Source organism: Struthio camelus, chromosome 4 (genome assembly GCF_040807025.1).
Source record: "Struthio camelus isolate bStrCam1 chromosome 4, bStrCam1.hap1, whole genome shotgun sequence".
NCBI classification, from domain to species: domain Eukaryota; kingdom Metazoa; phylum Chordata; class Aves; order Struthioniformes; family Struthionidae; genus Struthio; species Struthio camelus.
Genome location: NC_090945.1, coordinates 74,929,022 through 74,950,992, shown reverse-complemented (window position 1 = coordinate 74,950,992; position 21,971 = coordinate 74,929,022). Strand labels below are relative to the sequence as shown.

At 41.4% G+C, this 21,971-nt stretch overlaps 1 protein-coding gene across 5 annotated transcripts in view; it reads left to right on the top strand.

Annotated features, from left to right (window-relative positions):
• AFAP1 (actin filament associated protein 1) overlaps positions 1-19,833 on the top strand; it is a 121,263-nt gene extending 101,430 nt beyond the window's left edge. For 2 of the 5 annotated variants that reach the window (XM_068943428.1, XM_068943432.1), the window contains 8 exons: positions 1,524-1,669; positions 5,230-5,347; positions 6,850-7,107; positions 8,715-8,829; positions 10,722-10,886; positions 11,441-11,631; positions 12,143-12,304; positions 17,088-19,833. In XM_068943428.1, the coding sequence (XP_068799529.1) occupies positions 1,524-1,669; positions 5,230-5,347; positions 6,850-7,107; positions 8,715-8,829; positions 10,722-10,886; positions 11,441-11,631; positions 12,143-12,304; positions 17,088-17,114 (1,182 nt within the window). In that variant the 3' untranslated portion in view covers positions 17,115-19,833. Of the gene's footprint in view, positions 1-1,523; positions 1,670-5,229; positions 5,348-6,849; positions 7,108-8,714; positions 8,830-10,721; positions 10,887-11,440; positions 11,632-12,142; positions 12,305-14,337; positions 14,388-17,087 lie in introns of all 5 variants that reach the window. The other 3 variants (XM_068943430.1, XM_068943431.1, XM_068943429.1) reach the window with 2 other exon arrangements.
• The last annotated feature ends 2,138 nt before the right edge of the window (positions 19,834-21,971 follow it).

Here is a 21,971-nt window from a genome sequence, read left to right as displayed (position 1 = left end):
TGCATCACTGTTGATGGAAACTCTTGGGCTCTTAACTCTCATTTCTGTCTGCTACCTGTTTGAGTCACTTGTAGGATTCTCATTCTATCTCAAGGTAAAAAACTGCTGTATGCCAGCCACCTGGTGAATCTCCTTACACACCACATGTGTAAAGACATGTCCATACATACGTGGACACCCTCTTACCGCTGCCAAGGTCATACCATCGTCTGCATTACGTGCACAGTAACTCCGTTGCTAGAGGAGTGGGAACAGAGAAGAGGACAGTCACAGTCCAGTGCAGCCCAGAAAACTAATAACCTAAGCTGGGGAAATACTCAAAACTTTGGGATCCCAGTTCAAAGGGCTGATGGCAGCTGCTGGTGACAGGCCAGGCAAGCTGGTATGTGAAACCAGTCTGATCTGGGACTGCCACTGCATTCAGTGGCTCTGTCCCTGTCCAGTTACTGCATTTAACTTCTCTGCAACAAATTCAAGGGCATGATGTAACTGAAAAGTCAACAGGAAACTAAAAAATTGGAGAAAAAAAATGTATTCCTTTTCATACCTTGTTAAACTTGGGCTATGAAAAGTGGTCCATGATATTTTTTTTTTTCCTTTTTTGATTTTATTTGGCAAGCTGAAATAAGAAGACACTCAAAGCCAAGTGTAATGGAACTATAGGAGGAGGCAACCTTTCATTTTCAGGGGCAGGACTTTGAATGCTCTGGGTTTCCAAGCACAGGTCACGTTAGTCTCTTGTCGTTGGAACAAGGTCTATTACATGTGAGCGCTTCAGAGAATTTGAAAGACCGTGTGGCAATTCAATGCACTCTAAAAAGTGGTGAAATATTAAAAAAGAAAGTGGAAATTTAGAAGTTCCTGTAGAAACCACACGCTTTCCTTCTTCTCCTGCCTTTTTTCCGTTATTTATTTTGTTACTGTTTAGCTTTGCAATTTGTGAGTTGAGGTGAAATATGGAATTTTAAAAATTAATTGTAACAGTAATCATGTTTGTACTTGTGCCATTAGGAAAATAAATACCATCAAGCAGACAAATATATTGAAATGAAAAAGAAAACCCTAATATTCCTTCTAGTATTTCATCATTTTCTTTTCCTTTTTTTCTACTAAGCGTTACATTTTCTCGACAGGAGTCATCCTAACTAAAATCCCCCAGCCTAGCATAGGAAAATAATGCTGTCATAGTTTTCAGTTTTCTCACATCTAATGTAAGTGTGACACGAATGTCAATTCATTAACCTCTATAGTTATTTTTTCTTCTTTTCTGAAGATTTCCCACTTAGTATTACATCATAACTGATGAGCACATAGCTTACTCAAAGTGCACTCCTCATAGCAAAGCAAATTTAATGAAAGTCCCGTTTTTCAGGAGTTCAACACAGAGAAACCAGAGCATCTCATGCAACATGGTAGCACTTTATTAGCCAAGAAAAATGCGCAGTTTTGAAATAACGTTAAAAACGCCTTCAGTTCAGTGGCAGATTGCGGACTTTACATACGCTCTTCCCCTCTCCTTGTAGGCATCATCATCTGAAGACATGGGCAGATGGATTGGGATTTTGCTGGCTGAAACTGGGTCGTCCACAGACCCCGGAGCCCTGCACTATGACTACATTGACGTGGAAATGACTGCGAGTGTCATCCAGGCTGCAAAACAGACCTTCTGGTAAGACGTGTTCAACTAACCAGGCTGTTTTCAGTACTGTGGGAATTTCTGTCCTTTTGTTAACTCTCGTGCCAAGGCAGCTTATCAAAGTTCCCTCCTTTGCCAGAGAGTGAACTCCTGAAGTGTCTCAGCGGCTCAGATGTGTTTAAGATTATCTTGTTGGCATCCTGCTAAGTTCTGTAAAAAATGCAGATGATGATAGCCAACTTTTTTCAAATCTTTACTCTCTTTTTTCAGGAAGGCTACTTACTCAGTGCTGTATTTTACTCCCCTATTTTGCCTAAAGTCTTAGAACTGTCACTGGAAAAGGACAAATGTGCTGAAATTTAAGTAATTTCACGGCTACCTAGATTACGTTAGTTTACCCCCGGCTGTATTTGTATCTGAACAGAACCGCTGCAAATGTGTAGCGAATATAAGGCTTGGATAGCCACAGTCTCAGTGTTAGCTTCTGAAGTTCTTTTTTGATTAATTAAAAAATTAATCAAGTTCACACCAGTCCAATTTATGTTTGAATTTTGATTTTGGAGGTGGAATTTGAGAGGCACTATATAGGCCCAGCATGGACCAGTGCAGTGAATGCCTCATCACAGATCCTACGTCATGTAGTAAGAAAGCAATGCATGCTTAGCATCTACGCAGTGATTTAAGTGTTCAAATCAATTCATGCATTAAATCAGTATTTGGTGGGAAGAGACTATCGTTTTTCCTTGGCTACATTAGATTGTGTAGCAGTCTAGCGCGAATGAGTACTTGGGACATCTGGGATCCCCTGCTGCAGCCATACCAAGTGGTTTCACTTGTCAGGGTCAGAAGCAGGTTGCCTGACAAGACAGTTTTTGCTAAGGTGTCCTCCTGTGAGGTGGTAGGCTTGCTCCGCGCTCTCGGAAATGAGGCTCTCCACACACATTTATAATTCGACTGACTTAATAATACATCAGAGAATCACACCCTATCGGCTCATCGTAAATTTAAACGGACTGAAAGTACTGAAAAGGCAAAAGGCTGTGGAGTTTTCCAAAAGTTCCTGCATTAGCTAAGCGTTTAGAGAGCTTTAGCGTGGGAAAATGTGCAGCCTCATTCAGGATCTAGGTTGAATGACTTCTGATAGAAATCAAAGTGATTGGCTCAGTGTTATCACGATCCCAGTTTTGTGAAAGCCAAACAATTCTGAGAGAATAAAACTCATTTAGCTTATAGGCTTCTGTTAGTATTTGTTTTGAAGTCAATGGGACTCAAGAAGTGTTTCCTGTGTTGACATGTATCTGCTTCAGTCAGCATCTAGCACTAACCACATTTAAGAAAGAAATAGGATGGAAACCTTTTCCCCCTAATACTGCTCGGCTTTCCTTTTCTGAACAAATGTGATATCAATTGGAGCCAAGTGAAAAAGCATACACAACTAGACCACATATTAGGAAGGAATGTCAAACTTAACTTAACTTGCAAAATAGCAAAATTCCCCCATTAAGAAGTTGTTCACATTCATCGGGTGTCTTTAAAAAGACTGCAGTGGCTTGTCAAAAAGCAGCTAGAAAAGCTGTCTTCTGGTTTTTAGCTGCTTCTGGAAAATTAGGAGAAATGACAGTGATACTGAAGTGTTAATGAAATACTATTGACAGTCTTTCATAGAATGAATAGCTATATTTTAAATTGATTGCAGTAATCATTAAAGATTTGATTATCATTAAATCACATCAGGTTTAATGATTATTCTTTTGCTGAGAGTAATGCTGTGCCAAACGATTGGCTCTCCATTAATAAGATCTTCTTTACGTAAATCATTAGGTTTCTTGCAAAGACTGAAGAAAAATTGTTTCCAAACAGTTTTTTTTTTCTATTTGCTTTCCCATCTAGCAGGTTTAGAATAAAATTAGCTTACATGGATGCATCTGTAAACAGGGTTAATGAGGCTTAGTGAACTGTGGTTTAGTACTTGCAGATACATGATAAATGTTAGCTTCTTTTGGAGGTGGAAGTAGTTATTGCAGGTGCAAGAGATGTCATTAATCAGTATCTCAGTTTTCAGACACTTATCACGCATCACTCTCAATGACGCTATTAAATAGAAAATACATAATAGCAACTGCAAATGTAATCCTTCAGACTAACCAGAAAGACTTTAGTGCTCTTCATTAGGATGAGCAGCCCTTTAATAATGTATAACAGAAGATGAGATATGATGAAATTAAAAACATGTTTATCTATCCTAGGCTTTTTGTTGTTTGTTGGTTGGTCTGTTTTACGAGGATAAGAAATCCTTCTGCCTAGTCATTATTCCACTGCCTTAGTCCAGTGCCTCCATCTGGGAGGGGGCAGACGTAAAAGGCTCGCACCAACCCGGGCAGGTTCATCCCCCTGGTGAGCCCGCCTCTCCCACGGCTCAGGTGAACAATAGCTGGATGAGGCCTGTCTCCCTCTGCGCAAGAAATTCAATGAGCTCGATGTTATTCCAACACCGAAAGAAAGCTAATGTTGAAACCACAAAATTCTTGACTTCTGGCCAGCACTACAAACGACCCACTCTGCTTTAGGAGGGCTTTATCGTATTTTATGAATGTCAGCACAGAGCCTGAATAGTTCCATTGTTTGGGGGTGGAAGTCTTTGTTTTCCCATTCATGTCTACCTGCATCTGTAGGAATTATTTGGGATCTCACTGTGTACCTCCTTGCATTTCAGAGGCTGCTTGAAAGGAAAACTCGCCCTTAACGCAGTTATCGCTATTGGGCCAGATTCTGCAGTTGTTAGAGCTTTGCTCTCAACACAGAGCCTGTTGCAGTTGGTGACATTTTGCATGTGTTCTGCAGAATTCCAGTAAAACAGGCTACACTCCAGAATTTGGGAAGAGGAAAAAAAAGAAAGAAAAATGTATATCCTTCTGATGTTTTCAGAGGGCTCGGATCCGCTGTGCATAGCAACAAGGTGCATATAAAGTAATTGCAGAAAAGCAAGCCGGGAATCCAGTTTGCACCATTGTGTAAACTCTTCCCAGCCAAAAGTTCAGATATGGACATGAAAAACCCCCAGAATTTGGAGAATAAAATGTTCAGCAAATTTTGATTGAAAAGTTGACTGAATTTCATCTAAGTTCCACTTTCCTCAAATTTTTGCAGTATTTGATTATTGTTTCTCCAGATTCCGAAGTGCACGTCCCCCCTGCACATGCATGCACTGAGAAACACCTGCTTGTCCCCGATACAGACAACAAGGAAACTTTTATGGGACACTGGCAGGCTGGCTTATAACTTGGATTAGCAGGTTCCCCTGTAAACATGCCACTGAGTAGTTACAGCTGTTGCCATCCTGGCTTTCTCGCAGTCTTATCCCCGCTGTAAGAATACAGTACAGAAACATACGTTGTGATAGCATATGGTGCTGCTAGCAGCAACATGTGAGTAGCAAAGGAAGGAAGGAAAACTGTCCTCAGCTTTCCTGCAGAAAGTGAGAAAATCTGTGCTTCCAGGCTATATAATCAGATACAGGGAACATACCATTGAATCATCATTTAGATTTAGGTTCAAGTGCTGGTTTTTATTATTTTTTATTTTGCCTTATTCAGTTTTATGAACAGGCGAGTTATATCTACAAATCCGTATCGGGGAAGCACTGCCAACGGCTACGCATGTCCAAGTGGAATGGCACTTCATTACGATGATGTTCCCTGCATAAATGGATCGGTAAGAATTTAATTTGCATGGGACAAATGGTTTGCATGTGTTGACTGCATGGACATCTGAAAATTATATTATCTAAAAAGCACCACTGGGCAGTTTCCAAATGAACTCTTTATTTTTTTGATTGGGAACTGCAAACTTCTCTCACACCTACAGAGTATTAGGGGTGGGGGACATATTGTGTACATTAACCTGCACACGAGCCAACATGTATTTAGAAAGCAGTTGCCGGCTGATGATTCATTGCCAACTCCTTGAGTATAGTACTGACTTAAGGGGGTATTTTTTTAGATCATACCAGACCTGGCAAAGTTAACGACTCAGTTACCGCCAGACACTTGTTGATGTTCATTGCAAGAAAGGCTTTCTGTCCCAGGGCTGTATGACTTTCGACACCACGTACCGCTTTTCCCAGAGGACCTCAGGGGTCATTTCCGTCTTCATCATTTGCAGAGCTGATCTTAGGCAGATGTGTAATAAGGTTTAACACATAATTGATATTAACCCATAGTAGCATGTGGTCCCTAAGAGGATTTAGAGGGCTGCTGCAGCTCGTGTCACCTCTCAGTTTGGGCTGCTTCCTAAAGGCCTTCGCAAAGGCTGAACTCTCAGAGAATTCACAGAAATTCAAAATTATTAAGCAACCTGCAAGTACAATCTTCAGTCATGTCATAATAATGTCAGAAAGATGGTAGAGAAGCCTCTCTGGGGAACAACACACAACAGCATGTGTGGTGAGCAGTCCGGATCTGCAGTACTTGGATGTGCTTAAGCCTTCATATGAGAAGTATGTTGCCACGGCCAGGATGGATTAAGGAAGGATATTTGGCAGCCAGACTCATGGTTTCTTTTAAGATTAATTGAATGAATCACTGGGGTATTGTTGTTGAGCTTTCCATTTTTCTGAAAAAAAAGGAGGAAATGGCCTGTAGCTATTTTAGATAGTTAGCTCAGAATAATAATTTTCCAGCAAATAAAATAGAATACTGGCATACCAGCAGCTGGTATACACTGGAAAGACATATAGCCTGAAGAAAAAAAAAACCCAAACAAGGAAAAACCCTCTTGGCTTCTGCTGTTAGGCCATATTGCTTTTAACAAATCACGTACCAGATGTAATCTTACAGGTTCATCTGCATAGCCCATGTGAATCCCGTTGCCAGCTTATTCTGCTTAAAGAAGGAAAGAGTATGTGCCCCTTCAGTGTTAGAGTGAGCGATTAAAAATACAGTCTATGAAATAGTAAGGGTGGTAGGATAGTACTGCCTTGCTCGTGCAACAGAAGATGCAAAGGACTGAGGTTATGAGACATGTAACAGAGCGCTTCCTTTCCACACTGTGTCCCCCTCGCACTTTTCCAGGTAGTTTGGCTCCAGTTTAAGTGATAAGGCTATGCTTGCTAAACATAAAGGGCTTTCTGTGGTCAAAGAACTTACTAATGTTTAATTTCACTGAGGTGCTGCATGGTGCATTGTTTACTAACTGCAAAAGTATGTGTGTTGCAGTGGGAACCAGAAGATGGCTTTCCTACTTCTCGTAGCAGGAACATTGGAGAAGAAATGCTTTATGATAACGCAGGCCTGTACGATAACTTGCCGTCTCCAAAAATCTTTGCGCGCTATCCATCAGCTGACAGGAAAACCAATAGGTTATCTGCTGACAAACTATCCTCTAACCATTACAAACATCCTGTCTCCTCCAATCTGTCTTCTGCTCAGTCTGTCACTAATACCTCTGCTGTGGGGAAGGGATCTGCCTCGCAGGTACTGTACTACTTAATACTCTAAGAAAGCTTTTTATTTTTGGCTGTTCTGCTTGTTCATTCTTATTTTAAGGACCTTGGACTATTCCAGTCAGTTAGTCTTATCACTGACGTGCTTGGAGTTCGGTCATGAGCCACTGCAAGTTAAACAGTTTTGCTAAGCTGTAAATTCTGATGTGGAAGTATTGTCTCCTCGTGGTACCTGTAAAGGCCTTCCCCACAGATTCATGATGATTTACGTAGTGTAGAAAATAACAAAAGAACACATGTGACTTTCCAAACGTAACTTCAATGCGTATCTAGTTTTCTGCTTTCTCCTTAGGCATGATGATGGCTCAAAAAAACAAAAACCCAGCATCTCTAGACTGACTAATCTGTATATTATCTATGCTATAGCTATATATATATATATATGTATGTATGTATGTATGTATAGATATAGTGTGTTGTATTATATACTATATACTGCATATGTACCATATTTAAATAACTGCCTACTATTTTCTTCCCCTGAAAAAAAATCTAAGCTTGTGCCTGTGCTGTTTTCTGAGGGCGGCCTCGGGCTTGTGGGCCTGAGACGAAGTGGAGGTGCAGAGAGCACACGAAGTCCTGTGTGCTCAGATTTAGTGGGCAGCCAGGCCCCGGGGGCAGGCCCACCCCAGCAGGGAGAAGAGAGAGCGTCTCCAGAGGCTGTGGCCATGCCCGGAAAGCTGAGGGATGGCAAAAGCACTGCGGGAACCTGAATGTGTCGCAAGGACATGAGAGTTTCAATCTAATCTCCAACAGAGCAGTTAGCTACCAATTTCACCTCTATGATGTACCTGTCATATTATGTGTTAACTTAATCCCTACAAAAAAACCTTTGTATCAGAATACTAGAATTAGAAGTAGCAGAATCAGGAGAGACCTGAGCAATGTATCTTCTGGCTTCCTCGTCTGCCTCAGCAGACAACCCATTGCACCATTGGTTCCTTCTGTATTGTTGCGACGTTTCAAAAGCTTTTAGAAGCAGGTGACCGGAGTGTGCCACATGTATGCCCCCTGCTTGGCTAATGGAAACTTTCCATTGCAGATGGAAACTCTTAGGATTAGTCAGGTCACTGTTTCTCTGCCCTGGGTTCGGTTCATAGCAGTGGTGCATACACTGGTGCTAACTGCGTACGAAATGTACTGGTTTTGGTAATCTTGTGAGCTTGCCTGTCCAATGTGAGAGTATGCCCTTTTTTAAGAAAAAAATATATCTATTAACTAAAAGTTTATGTAAAAGAAAATTGGTATATTAGTGCTTAATATTTAAAAAATGTGTAATAATCGTATTATTTTGAACAAACATCCATGTACCACAGTAATGTAAAGGTCATATAGCAAATAGGAAAAGGTTCCTGGTAGTTAACATTTTCGGAGCCCGCTGAAAAGTGGTGGCAGTTCTCAGTGACAGATCTCTAGAGGAAGCGCTGTCTCCAGTTGAATTGATTAAGTCTATTAAAAGGATCCTCTAAGCAGGCAGCTTTATGTCCTGCTGTCAAGCTTTGCCCTTGATGAAAGGGTGACTGTAATGCCAGTGGTACAGTAATAGCCACATCCTATTTGTACTTTGTTTTCAAACAGTTTAAAGGCAAGAAGCCTCCTGCAGCTGCTAATGGGATCACAGGAAAAGGGAGAACTTTAAGTAGCCAGCCGAAGAAATCTGAATCAGTGTCGTGTGTGAAGCGCACAGCATCCAGTAAGTATATCTCCTCGCAGCTGCCGTTTGAGAAAGCAATCATGAGGATACCCAAAATAGCTTTATTCCTAGCAAACAAGGGAAAGACCATTCTGTCTCTTCTGTGGCTGAGAGGTTGGGCTGGAGGTGCCACCCGCACTTGGGGTAGGAGATCCCATGTGAATTGGTGACTATGACTCTAGATATTCCCTAGGGTAAAAGGATGTCATATTCAGGACAATAAATATGAAATGTGGCTGGAAAAAAAAAATCATGAGCAAGGCAGGAAAGAATCCAGTAGTCATTCTTCCTTTCGAGGCAAATAGTAGTAATGCTGTATTCCTGTTGCGACAGAGGGATGAGAAGCCGGGAAAGACACTTGAAGGACTTTGTTGCTCATAAGTGGAATTATTCTTATCCCTAATGAAAAATAAAAAGACAAAACAAAATAATGAAGTCTACATAGCTCAAAAGCTTCCTGAAAGAGATGAGATTGCAGCTGGTGAGGGGCAAATAGAGAAAGAGGATTCTCCTTAACAGGCAGATTGCCTGTAGGTAATTTGAGCACTTCCTTTCTGAGATAAATGTTCACTTAAGGACCTATATATTAAGCAAGGAGGATTTGGGGAGAGACTTGCCTGATTTCCAGTCCTAGCAAAAGAACTGTTGGTAATTAAAAACAAGCCTAACAGGGATTCTTTTGTTTAAAGAAGATAAGATGGAAAAGCGTTGTAATTGTACTCTTAAAACATGGCAAAGACTTCTGCTAGAGAAAGAATGAACGGGTTTTTGAGCCCAAATTAGATTTTTAAGAAGTCATGGATTTAATGGGAACAAGAGAGATTTGAGTTGCACATTAGGACAAAAAAAAAACATTTTTATGATTATACAGGTGGATTGGCACTGGAATAGGTATAGTTGTGGTGGGTAAAGGAGTCTCTCTTACTGAAGACTGACCAGAACAGGTTTGACAACTATTTGTCAGAAATGATTTACGTACAGTTGACTCCATCTTCAGACATGTGGCCAAAGTGATCCGTTAGATGACCTATTTTCTTTGAGTCTGTGACTGGAACACATATAGAGAAGTGGCGGTGGTATAAATTGGAACACAGATATGAATCGTGAGCCATGAAAGCATTTATGTGGGAAATTAAAAAAAAAAATCTTAAGTATCAAAAAAGAAGTGAGCATATCGTGTTCCCTTACATCGAGTGAGAAAGATGTATGCTTAAAGTATTCCAGCCATCTCTTGAAGTAGAAACGGAAACTAGGCAAAAAGGGCAAACAGGTAGTTTTTCCTCTGACCTCTTCCAATTAAAAATCAAGGGTTCAGAGATAAAGAGGAGCCTGGTTTCCAGTCTCTGAACTACAGAGAATGCCAAGGCCCTTTTGAAACCAAAGTGCTGTAAGGAAACTGGTATTTCTCATCTTTTCCCCATATAAATCCGGAGAAAAAAAACTCTCTCTTGCATCCTTAGTAGCCGTGCTTCAGAACCCAGCGGGAGTCACGAAACTCGAGGAAGAGCCAGTGGGACACAAACATTAAACCGGTTTCTCAAAACACGAAATAGCTTATGTGACCTTGTGTTTCGGGGAATAGGTTGGGGTTTTACTGGTAGTGTAACCAAGGCACCGAGGCCAAGAGCTGCCGAAACAGCTGAGGAAGGCCGTGGATGTGTGCGAATATGCCTACACATGTGCACGCGCGTGTGCACACGCACACGCACGCGTATACACACACACACACAGAGCAAAAGCCTGATTGAGCCCAAGTTAAGTTGAGAATAAGTTCAGCATTTGTGTATCTGTGATTTTTCTTTCTCCCGTCTTAAACTCTGGTAAGTTCCTTTGAAAGCGAGCGGGCCGGCAACAACCGGGTCAAAGAGGTAACGGCAGTCTAATACGTGCAGATGCCGAGCAGTACAAATACGGCAAGAACCGCGTGGAGGCAGACGCAAAGCGGCTACAGAGCAAAGAGGAGGAGTTGTTAAAGAGGAAAGAAGCGCTCCGGAATAGGTTGGCCCAGCTCCGAAAAGAGAGGAAGGATCTCCGAGCGGCCATTGAAGTCAATGCTGGTATGGGGGGGCTCTTTGTGCTGACTTCTGCACTTGGTAGACTTACTGACCCAGATGGATTTACCTTCCAGGCTGAAGATGAATCAATAGGTTTGGTTTTGATGTTAAATTGTACTCTGTAATGGCTATATGTATATTTTTTACATATACATATGTGTACATATATATGTACACACACACAGAGGTTAACTAGATGCATTTGTGCTACGTAGCAATGACAGCGGCAGGGACTGAAGCCGCTCATTCGCAAGCAGATTGTGGCAATAATTGCATTGTGACTGGCTAATTATACTTCTGTGACACGAAGAAACAACGGAGCAACTACTCGTTTGAAACTAGAGAGAGAAGTAGGAAAGGCACCTCAAAGACAGTGTTTGTTTTTTTCTGCTAAACGTTTTCCCTGAAATAAGTAGTTTTTGCAAAGTATGTAATTTTTTTTGTGAGGTCGGTGATTTTTAGAGACCTCGTACCTTTTTTTTTTTTAACAGAAGATAGGCTTTCTAAGTGTTAGTTTAAGCTTCTTGTTGAAATAATAACACTGTTCTGGGTGACAGGCAGGAAGACTCAAGTGATTCTCGAAGATAAGTTGAAGAAGTTGGAGGAGGAATGTAAGCAGAAGGAGGCCGAGCGCGTAAACCTGGAGCTGGAGCTGACAGAGGTGAAGGAGAGCCTGAAGAAAGCCTTGGCGGGCGGCATCACGCTGGGCTTGGCTATTGAGCCCAAATCAGGAACATCAAGCCCACAGGTATACGCAGCCGTTAAACACTCAGCTCCTAACAGCGTGGGCTGGGAGCGCTCTGTGTCCGAGAAAATGAGTGGGGATTGAGAGTTTTCAGGGGGTTTATTAAGCCCAAGAAATAAGAACAGAACTAAATTCCTTTCTGCGTTATTTGCATTCTTCACCTGCATCTGGGGTACTTTCTACAGCAACGGGAATTAGGTAGACAGGGGAATCACAGGCAGTATGTATATAATTATTATTTGTATTATGATATTATAGCAGAGTCAATGAGCGAAGCGTTGATCCCTCCATGTGACCCACTGTTGTTTAGTCACGGAGAATGAGCATTAATTGTCATCACAGAACCCATGCTTTGTTTTGTTTTCTTTTGTTTTCTTTTGTTTTAACCTCTTTTTCATTTTTTCCATCTTTAATTTGAGCGTATTCTTTAAAAAAAAAGCTTGATATTTCTAAGTCTAGATCAATATTGCCTATGTGACTATCTGAAGGAAACTCATTGTGGACTCTCTGTTAGTCTCCAATTTTCAAGCACCGAACTTTGGAAAACTCGCCCATCTCCAGCTGTGACACTAGTGATACTGAATGCTCAATACCTGTGAACAGCGCAGCAGCTCTGAAGCGACCTCCCTCGTCAAATAACTCTCCGTGTCGAGGCCATGTACTTCGAAAAGCAAAGGTGAGAAGCCTTACACCTAGTTTCCTTTTTGTGTCCTTTTTTAAAAATCTTTTTGTTTGTGGAGGGGGAGAGAGAGAGAGAGAGAGAATATGCTGCTCCTTAATTTTTGTGGGTAAAATTTAGCTTCAAGAAGAGACGGTGCCATGTCTAAATTATTTACATAACTATATAAATGCTGCATGTTCACTCTCCAGTCAGGAGTGAATTTTGGGAACCATTTGCAGAAATTACTTTGGGAGACAGATTTGACTGTATTATTTCTCTCTCTCTCCCCCTGTTTTTCTCTCTGTTCCTTTATAGATTTCATTTGCAAGGTAAGTGGTCTGTGCTGTAGTCAATCCATTTAAAATTCAGAAAGGTACACTAATTTTTGTAGCTGATAAGTGATTAAGAGCATTGTTATTGTAAGTTTTCTGAAACAAGATAATATTGTATCTAATCAGCTGATGCAAGAACAGAATAGTTCCAAGCTACAGTAATTGAAAATTTATTGTGCAAGTATCTACCCTCAATTGCACAATTTATTGTGCAATATCTACCCACATTTAAAGTAGAAATTGAATGAATTGAATTAATATGATTTAGTCTGACAAGTACCAGGCTGAAGTTTGTGTTCCTGTAGAACTTTACAGTTTCTTTAATGGCTGTGCTTTCCATTAAATGAGATTTGCATGACAGTTCTTGAAGGCTAAATCGGCTAGCAACGTAAAAATATTCCTGACTAGCATGTAGGTGGCATGTAAGCAAGGGCAACGGGAACAGCACTGGCCCAAGCTTTTGTTGCTTTAATTTTTCACTACTAATTGTAATTATAAACAATAATAGTCACAGACATCTGCCTTCCATAATGCACTGCATTGTTTTGTTCAAAAGAATGTCATTTTCTGTAAGGTAGGGATCTTTTTAAAGTAACTTTTATTAAGAGCAGCTACATTGTTTTCATTGATTATATACATTTAAGTGATCAAGCGTGATAGTGCCTAAATCTTCTAGATACTAAAAAAACATCAGGTCAAGAAATGATTTGCTTTTATGGCACGTCCTCATCTCTTCCTGGCTATCCCCCCGCCCCAGCTAACCTCGCTGCGTTCCCCAGGCCAGGAGCGGCTTCCCTTGCCGTATCGTCCGTGGGACCCTTACAGCCTTCTGCAGCCACCCAGCCCTCCTGCTCTTCCATGGGCGTCAGTGGCCTTTCCTCTTCCGTTGGCCTGAGTCATTTTCACTCAACTCAAGACTAACTAAACTTGGAATAATTGGTTTCAGCTCTGTTTAACTTTGACGCTTGCTGCTTCTGCTTCAGACCTGAAGAAGGTTTTTTTTGTACTCTAAAACTTATCTATGGATTCCAGTTGTCTCATAATCTGTCGCATAAAAGCTATCACCTCTAACTACACACTTTGTCTTAGCTTTGCGTGTTAGCGCAGCATTACCAAGGGAACGCGGTCTAGCGGCTGGAGCGCAGCCCTTGCAAAAGGGAGCGTGGCTTGGGTTCAGGCTTGCTACACACCAGACAGGCATGTTAAAGCCAGCCGTTTAATCTTCACAGGGCTTAAAGGGAAACCTGGAAATTTTTGGTGTAAAGAATACCTTACAGCTGTAGCTCGTTTCTGTGCTCAGCATATACCATACGGGAAAAAGGCTGCTGCGTTGCTTGACTTTGCTGCTTGTGCTTTGGAGGGCACAACAGGTTGGTCGGGCTCTTTCATAGAGGAATCTTGGACATCAGATGAGGCTAAGCAGGAAGGATACGGAGCTACTAGGCACAGTTCTCATCATGGGAAAAAAATAACTCAAAAGTATCCAGTTCAGCCTTAACAGCTTTTCCCTAAAACTTCACGCACTAAATGTTAACAGTGAAATTATGCAGAATTAGCTAGTGCAACCCAAGCTGTACTGAGCCCATTCGCGCTGTGCTGCGGCCAAGGCCTGCCATCAGGTAGGCATCCGCAGCGCGCCCCGCTTGCCCCGCGGGAGCTAACGTATGTCGGCGAGGGTGGGGTTTGGCGCTCATTTTTTTTTTTCACCTGATGCAGTTCTGAGTGAGCCCAGGCCTCCTGGATGCGATGAGCAAAGGGAGTCACACGTGAGTATCCCGAGAGCAGAGCTTGGCGCTGTGTGCGTGAAAGCGCAGTGTGTGGGACGGAGGCTGAGTTCATGTCCACGCTCACGCTTGTGTCTTCAGCACCTGGCAAATCTCCAAAGAGCTGTATGACCCTGCAAAGTGCTGCTAGGGCAGCGGCTGCTTTAAAACGTATATAGTGAGCAGCCGCGTTAGTTAGCGATGTGCAGGGTCTGCCTCCAGGAGAATGGCAACGAGCCCGACCGGGGCAGCTCGCGCGAAAGGCAGAGTCTGAAAGTGCTGCTGCACCAGAAAGCTTGCGCTGCTCGTGCATCAGCGTGAGAGGGAACCACAGAGAGACGTGGGAACACAGCTGGAGCAGAGTAACATGGATTAAACGCTGCTTTGAATCTTACCAGCCAGCTGCACCTTTTTAAATAAATTCTCAGGGTTTGATAACAATTAAAAAAAAAAAAAAAAGAGGCCAGATTTGGTCTTAAATCCAAGTTATCAGCAGTTTGGGGGGAGGGGGGTGAGAGTATTTCACATACATTTATTTGGATTTTTAACTTTTCTGTTTTTAACTTAAATATTTTTAATTTGTTTTAGAAAGTAATATTGCAAGTTTTTAAGTAGCCAGAAATAACTTTTAATTGTGATTTTGTTCATTGGCTGGAATTTGGAACAGGACAAGAGGCAACGGGCACAAACTGAAACGCAGGCAGTTCCATCTGAACTTCTTTCCTGTGAGGGTGACAGAGCACTGGCACAGGTTGCCCAGAGAGGCTGTGGAGTCTCCTTCCCTGGAGATCTTCAAAACCTGCCTGGACTTGATCCTGTGCAATGCGCTCTAGAGGAGCCTGCCTGAGCAGGGAGGTTGGACTAGATGATCTCAGGAGGTCCCTTCCAACCTCAGCCATTCTGTGAATCTTTATTAAAATATGCAAAACAACATTTTGCATTGGGATTGCTAGTTAAGTGAAGTACTTTAAATACTCTTGCTATAGAAGAAAAACAATTATTTAAACGTGCTTCATATCTAAAAATCAATTCCTAAAAGCAAATTGTTATGGACTGATCAGTGCCTTTCCTGCACTGATTATTTCTTTCAAAACTGGAAGGCTGGTGAACGTCAGCAGCTCCCGTTTTGCTTATGCTCAGGGTCTGGAGAAGAAAACAAGCTCTTCCAGTTTTCCAGCTCCCAGTCACATTGTCAGTGTTGACTTAAACATTCCTTCACCGGCTTGAACTAGCTGGAGAAATGGAAACAAAGAAAACGTTTCTCCTGCACCTGGGAAAAAAGCTACTGCTTTCAAGGCTTACTTAACACTTTCAGAAACTATGTTCCCGGTTGGTTAGCCAAAGACTTCCTTTAGAGCTGTGGCAGCTTCTATATGGGCAATATAGATTTAATACTCTTTTTAAAGTAATCTATCCAATAATCACCCATATAGTGTTTAAAATTTAGGTTTGCCGTAATTTGAGATGTAAAACTGAATATTAAAACTGCAGTATAGTCTTACTTTTAATTTTTCATTAAACTTTAAATACCATTTAAATTAAAAAATTAGATTGAAAAAAATTAAACCATTATCTACATGCTTTAAAGCCAGAATTTTTTCCTCTAGCCCTAAAGCCACCAACTGTGACCTTTACCATGGTTGAAAAACAGTCATGGTCATGCAGCTGTTTAGCCAAACTAATGCCATTATGGCTTTCGGCAGCAGAAACAGATAGTTGCTTGTTTAACTAACAGTTTTCAGCTAGAGCTCTTAAATATTGTGGAATGAGTGCTAAATTCAGGAATTCGGATCAGGAGCCAAGACGCAGGCTGCCTGCAGAGCATCTCTGCACAGCGATGGGTGGGAGAGGAATTTGGAGGACCCCCCCTCCCCCCCCCCCCCCCCAGTTCCTGGCCAAAGAGCAGCTCTGCAATTGCTCTGCAGAGATTACATCAGGCTAGAGGCTGAGTGCTTCGTATGATCAGTGTTTCCTCCGTGTCGTAAGGGCATAACTCGGTGAGCACGTACAGCATGGGTATCCTAGGCTGCACCTGTCCCTTTTCATATCTGCTGCTCCTGTCCTCATCTACCAGGTGGGGAAACTGAGGCCTGGAAAAGCAAAGTGACTTCTTTAACTTACCCAGCAACAGCTCAACTCAGATTGTATATGGGAAAAAAAAACGTGCCGTTACTTAACCTGCTTTTCTTCAGTGCCAGTTCTTGCCCTGCCCTGTAAGCCTCTCTACCTCAGTAAGTCTCACTTTTTAGCCATAGAAACGGGCGTCCGCTGTGATTTTTAGAATAAAAAAAATTGAAGAGCGTAACAATCATGCTGTCTTTACGAGAAATACTGAGTGTTTCTTTCTTGTAACTAACTCCTACAGTCCAAATCCACCTCTCTCTTATTTGGCTCCAAGTGAGCGCTTTAGACCAACAGCAGGGTGCACATTTTCTGCCTAAGTACCTTCTGCAGCAAACAAACATGGCTTATTTGCAGTGCACTAGGAAGAAGCTGCCGTATGTAGCTCCAGGGGCGTGGATGCTGTGCACACACTGTATCAGGACATACTTGTTAGCATGTTTAACTAACTTGTGGGCAGAAAGCTGGATCCAGTAAAGTCCGTGGAAAAACTTACTGACCTTAGCAGAGCTGATGCCATCAGTGAAATAAATACCCTGATTTCTCTAACATTTTCCCTATCTTTTTTTTTCCCCCTTCCAGGAATGGGAGATGAAAAATGGAACCTAAGTATAGCAAAACCACTCACTTTCCATAAAGGCCTTACCTATTATGGACCAAGACACAGGCTGCAAAAGACTCATCTGTAAAAAGTGGTATCAAGTGATACAACACAAGAGGTTTTTATAATTCTGTTAAGTTAATGGTAGCTTGGCCCTCATTTGCCTGTATTCCCTGTACTGTATTGCTGTGTATCTATGTGTGCCCCTTTTTATTACCTGTAACTCTTTTATTTCCAACTTCATTTGTACAGAAAATGAAAACCAAAAGCCAAAACAATGTTAGTAAGTAAAAAGGAGCATACTGTTGTAATTGAAAGTCTACTTTGCGGAAACAACGTAGACCAGCAATGTTAATTATATTGCCTCACATGGCCTGAACAGCACTGAAGACTGGTGCGTTATTTAAGACCAATGTGAAATCATTCAAATAAACAAGATGTACTTTTACAGGTAATACTGACTTTCAGGGTTCTGCCAGAACGGTCGCTGAGAGAAGACCTGCTCATTTGCAGTCACTTTGCTGTTAGCTGTTCACAGGGCAAAAGAAAAAAAATGAAGAAATGTATTCACAGAAATGGCATGACTTGCTTGAACTGGGAAGTCAGGACTCTTCAGTGCCACTGTCCTCTGTGGTGATTAGAGACCCCGGAGTGACACAACTCAGCTGTGAAGCATTTTTTTGATACTTTTCCGACAGATGCTTTTGTCATTGTGACATAAAAAGCTGCCATACTTCCACAAATGCATTTTAATACATTCTTTTTATCGCTATTTTGAAGCACCAGTCATTTTCAAAGGTCATGTCATCTAAGAATGATTTGTTCCTGTATTTCGAAAAGCCAAGCAGGTATTTTTAGATATTACTTCATTTTTCAAAAAATAATAATAATCCTCAACAGATAATGGCAACTCAGAATAGCTTATGCAGTCTTGTTTCATTTTTTTTTTATAATACAGTATTGTTGAACTTGAGTTATAGAACACTGCTGTACTTGGTTTCCTTAGCCTTTTCTGACCTCAGCTATTATTTTTTGAGGAAGACAGACTGAAAGGATGATAATTTCCAGCCTCTTTTTATAAACAATTTTACAAACAGTTGGGGAATTTCTCAGACAGGACTTCATTTCTGTTTACTAGGAAACCGTGCCTTGCATTTTAGCCCGTAAAATTACATAAATCTGTTTTTCTTTGTCTCTATCCATATCATTCCTGAGGCTACATGCAGTAAATTGCCAACTAAAAAGTCCTTCAAAAATCTCAAGATTAGCTTAAAAATCAGGAGAGAGACCAAATAATGAGTTGGGTTCTTTTAATCTATCCTCTGTGGTTTTTTTTTTAAGCCTTCAGAGAACCTTCAATCACATTCTTAAGATTTTTTTCTCCTCAACTGTAAGGACTAGAAAATGACTTTAATTAAAAAATTTAAAATACTACTCGTAGTCTGACATAATCACAAGACGTTAGGGCTCGAATCTTGATAATTAGTCAAGACACACTTAAAAATCACAGAAGATGGCAAAATGGAAGTTATCAAGGATTAAAACCTGTTATCATCCAGGCCTACAGTGTGCCTGTTACATCCAGTAAGGAACGTATATAACTGTTGAAGCATACGCTGGTATTCCAAGCTCGGATGGATGCCACAGGACGTCCTGCAGGAGCTGGTAGTATGAGCAGGCCTGGGACCATGCTGCAGAGCTATCAGACATGGCACTTAGCAGCTCCCCAAAATCAGGCCATGGTGACTGCTGAGGGCCTTTGAAAAGCAGGTCCACAATGGGTCACCTGTAAGGGCTTTATCCTGTTTCCAAGTGAAATTAGTGCCAGGGATCCCATGGACCTTAGCAGAGCAGAAATGGGGTGCAAAATTACAAAAGGCTCTTTGCTTCCTGGGAGTCTGCTTCATGCAGTACGCCATGGGAACGCAAATGCAGCAAGGAAGCAAGTGTCAGCATAGTTTTCATTGAAAACAGGATTTTTATTTTATTTTAGGTCATCTGCTTACTTATTAACTCCGCCTAAGTGGAGGGCACACTCTATGCTGTATGACTATGGACTAAACAGTATCAAGAATCCCATAAATAATAACAGAAGCAAATTTGAAGCAAAAGTAAGTTCATTTAGGCTTTTTATTTCAAATTAAGTTATTTATTTGTATATTTCAATAAATATTTAATTTATATCTGTACATATTTATGATGCAAATCAGGCTTCTAGTCAACATTTGCAATGATGTAACTGTTGCCATGAACAAGTGGTCCCACATCAAGTACTGCAGAGCCGTCGAAAGCCAAATTATTTTGAAGCAGTCTCATTTACCCAACACTGGCATTGTAGCTTCCACCCCTTATCCCAGGAGGAGATGTGTGGAGAGGACAGGAGGACAGGGCTTCTTTTTAATCCACACCCGAGTGCAAATTCCTGTCACGGCAGAGGGTGCCTGGTGCACCCTGGGCGATGCTGCGGCCGCGGGGCTCCCTCCCTGCACCCACACGGGCCCCCAAAAGCCACCCCCAGCCCCGAATATGCCGTAAGCGAATCTCTCGGCTTTCCCTCGAGGACGCGTTGCAATTCGCGTTTTGTGCCACGTCTATTCGATCCAATGGCCAAGGTTTTGTAAGGAAGAAAGTAACAAACTCCTAGAAATAACCTCGCTGCCGACCACACTCAGTGCTGTGAAATACACTCCGTTTTGTTGAATAGTACTATTGCTGTACAATTTTTTTTATAAAAAAGCAACAGAGCTTGTATTTTCAATGTTTTTAGCATTCAGAATCACCAGGCAAAGTCAGCAATAGAGCAGTATGACTTTTTTTTTTCAAAAAGAAAATTCTTGTATTTTAAACCATTGCATTTCCATGTCTTTTGAGACAATGTTACACTTGTGCTTCCTCAGCAAACTCCTATTACTGTACCAGGTGCTTTTTTATATTGTTTTTTGTTATGGGTGATGCTTTTTTAAAAAAACAGATCATAATTTAGGGGGATCAAAGGTTTTTTTTCTTTAATGAGAGAGATGATTGTGGCAATTTGATTTTTTCAGATGGAGAATACTTTAGTATCAATTTTCATTTATGTCACTTTCAAATTAATTGGCCCAGGCTGTATGTTGTAAGATAATGTTCTCATATTAAGAATGTAATTATTTCCTTATTGTATTTTTTAAAAAAACAAAATCATATTTAAAAATCTCTGTGAAAAAAGCATGAAAGAAACATGAACAAAGTTTTTGTTTTATTTTTGTTATTGGATATGTTGGCAGTGCCCATTATAATTGACTGTAAATATAGTCTTTCTACTGTATTTCTCAATGTATTTAAGTTTTTTGACACACATTCATGGAAACTTATGTAAAAAAAAAAACCCTCCAAAATAGACCCACCTACAAATGTGTGTCTTTCTTAGTAGCTTCAACTAACTTTCTGCCTTTCTAGTTTATTCTCCAGAAAGTCTTGCAGAGTGTGAGAAAAGACTGGCACCTGGTAGGTGCGACAGATTCAAGATCATTATTAATAAAGTTACCTGTCAAAAGAAAGTAGTATTCGCATTTCTGTTTCTTGGTGTTTGTCAGTATAAGAAGTAGGCAGCACGTGAGCAGGCCATCTGCAGCAGCCGCCCCGAAAGGAAGACGGTTCTCCCCTGCCAAAAAGCCGGGCTAGGTTAGAACCAGTGTTTCTGTGTATCAGGTCTGTCCCCCCCGCCTCTACCTGGGCAGTGACTTTCTGCAACTTGAGTATCTGTATCTAGGGGATGCCCCTACAACGGAAAATGGAAATTCAGTGCATCTAGAGCCCATAGCAGAAGGCTCCTCTGAGGCAGTGTTACTGCTGCACTGCCGGTCACGGGAAGGGGCTCTGACAGGGTCCGCAAACTGTCCTTGGGCAGAAGCATGGCCCCTGTGGTGCATGGCCCCTCTTCAGACCAGTATGAGGAACTGAGGTCACTGTCACTATCTACTCCTGGAGTCCTCTGTTTGCTGGGAAATAGAAAAGGCCTGATAAGGATAAACAACCAGTGTAAAGTTGGTAAACAAACAAACTATTAAAAAAGGGCATAAATTCTACTTTTTTTTTCTCGTGGCAGTCAGTCAGTTCTGGAATCCCACACTAGAAGCTAACTACCTACAAAGATTTGCAGAAACACCTTACAGAACTTCACCAGTGATTAAAATGTCAGAAGAAATTTGATGAAGGTAAATGTAGAGCTGCATGTGGAGGGACAATAAAGAGCTCCCTACCCTCCCCTAAAAGCAATCTAGCTTTGCATAGACAGTTGCGAGCACTGGCATACCTCTGATGAAACCCAAACAACATCATGGCATTTTAATGGCTAGGTCCAAGAAAAATGTAGCTATACTGCATAGTAAGAATCAAAGAAAAAGTTGCAAATTCCCAGTGGTCTGAAATTCAGCAAATAGCTCTAGACCTTTCCTGACCAAACCAACACAACATATCCCTTCTGCAACAAAACTTCCCGGACTGTAATAACACGTCAGCCAGTGCTCCAAGTGCCTTCATGGTAAAGACAAAATTAAGACAACTGCTCTGTGTAAGAACTTGTGAAAACAAGTGCTAAAAAGAGAAAGACACCCATCTGCCATCTCTGGTGCCTCTGTCATCTGCTTCAGGACCCATAAAATGCAAAGTCTGGGTACCCAATATATTAACTTAATGGGGCAGGTTCAAAACAGCTGCACAGAGGTACTTTAACCTACTGTATAATTCAGCGATGGATCTCATTGCCGCAAAACGTTATGGATGCTAGAAGTTTACAGAGGTTCAAAAACAATAAAGGAAATTCATGGAAGAAAAGACTTAATTATGTGCTAGTGCACAAAGTTTCCAGCTCAGAAGCAGAAAGCTCC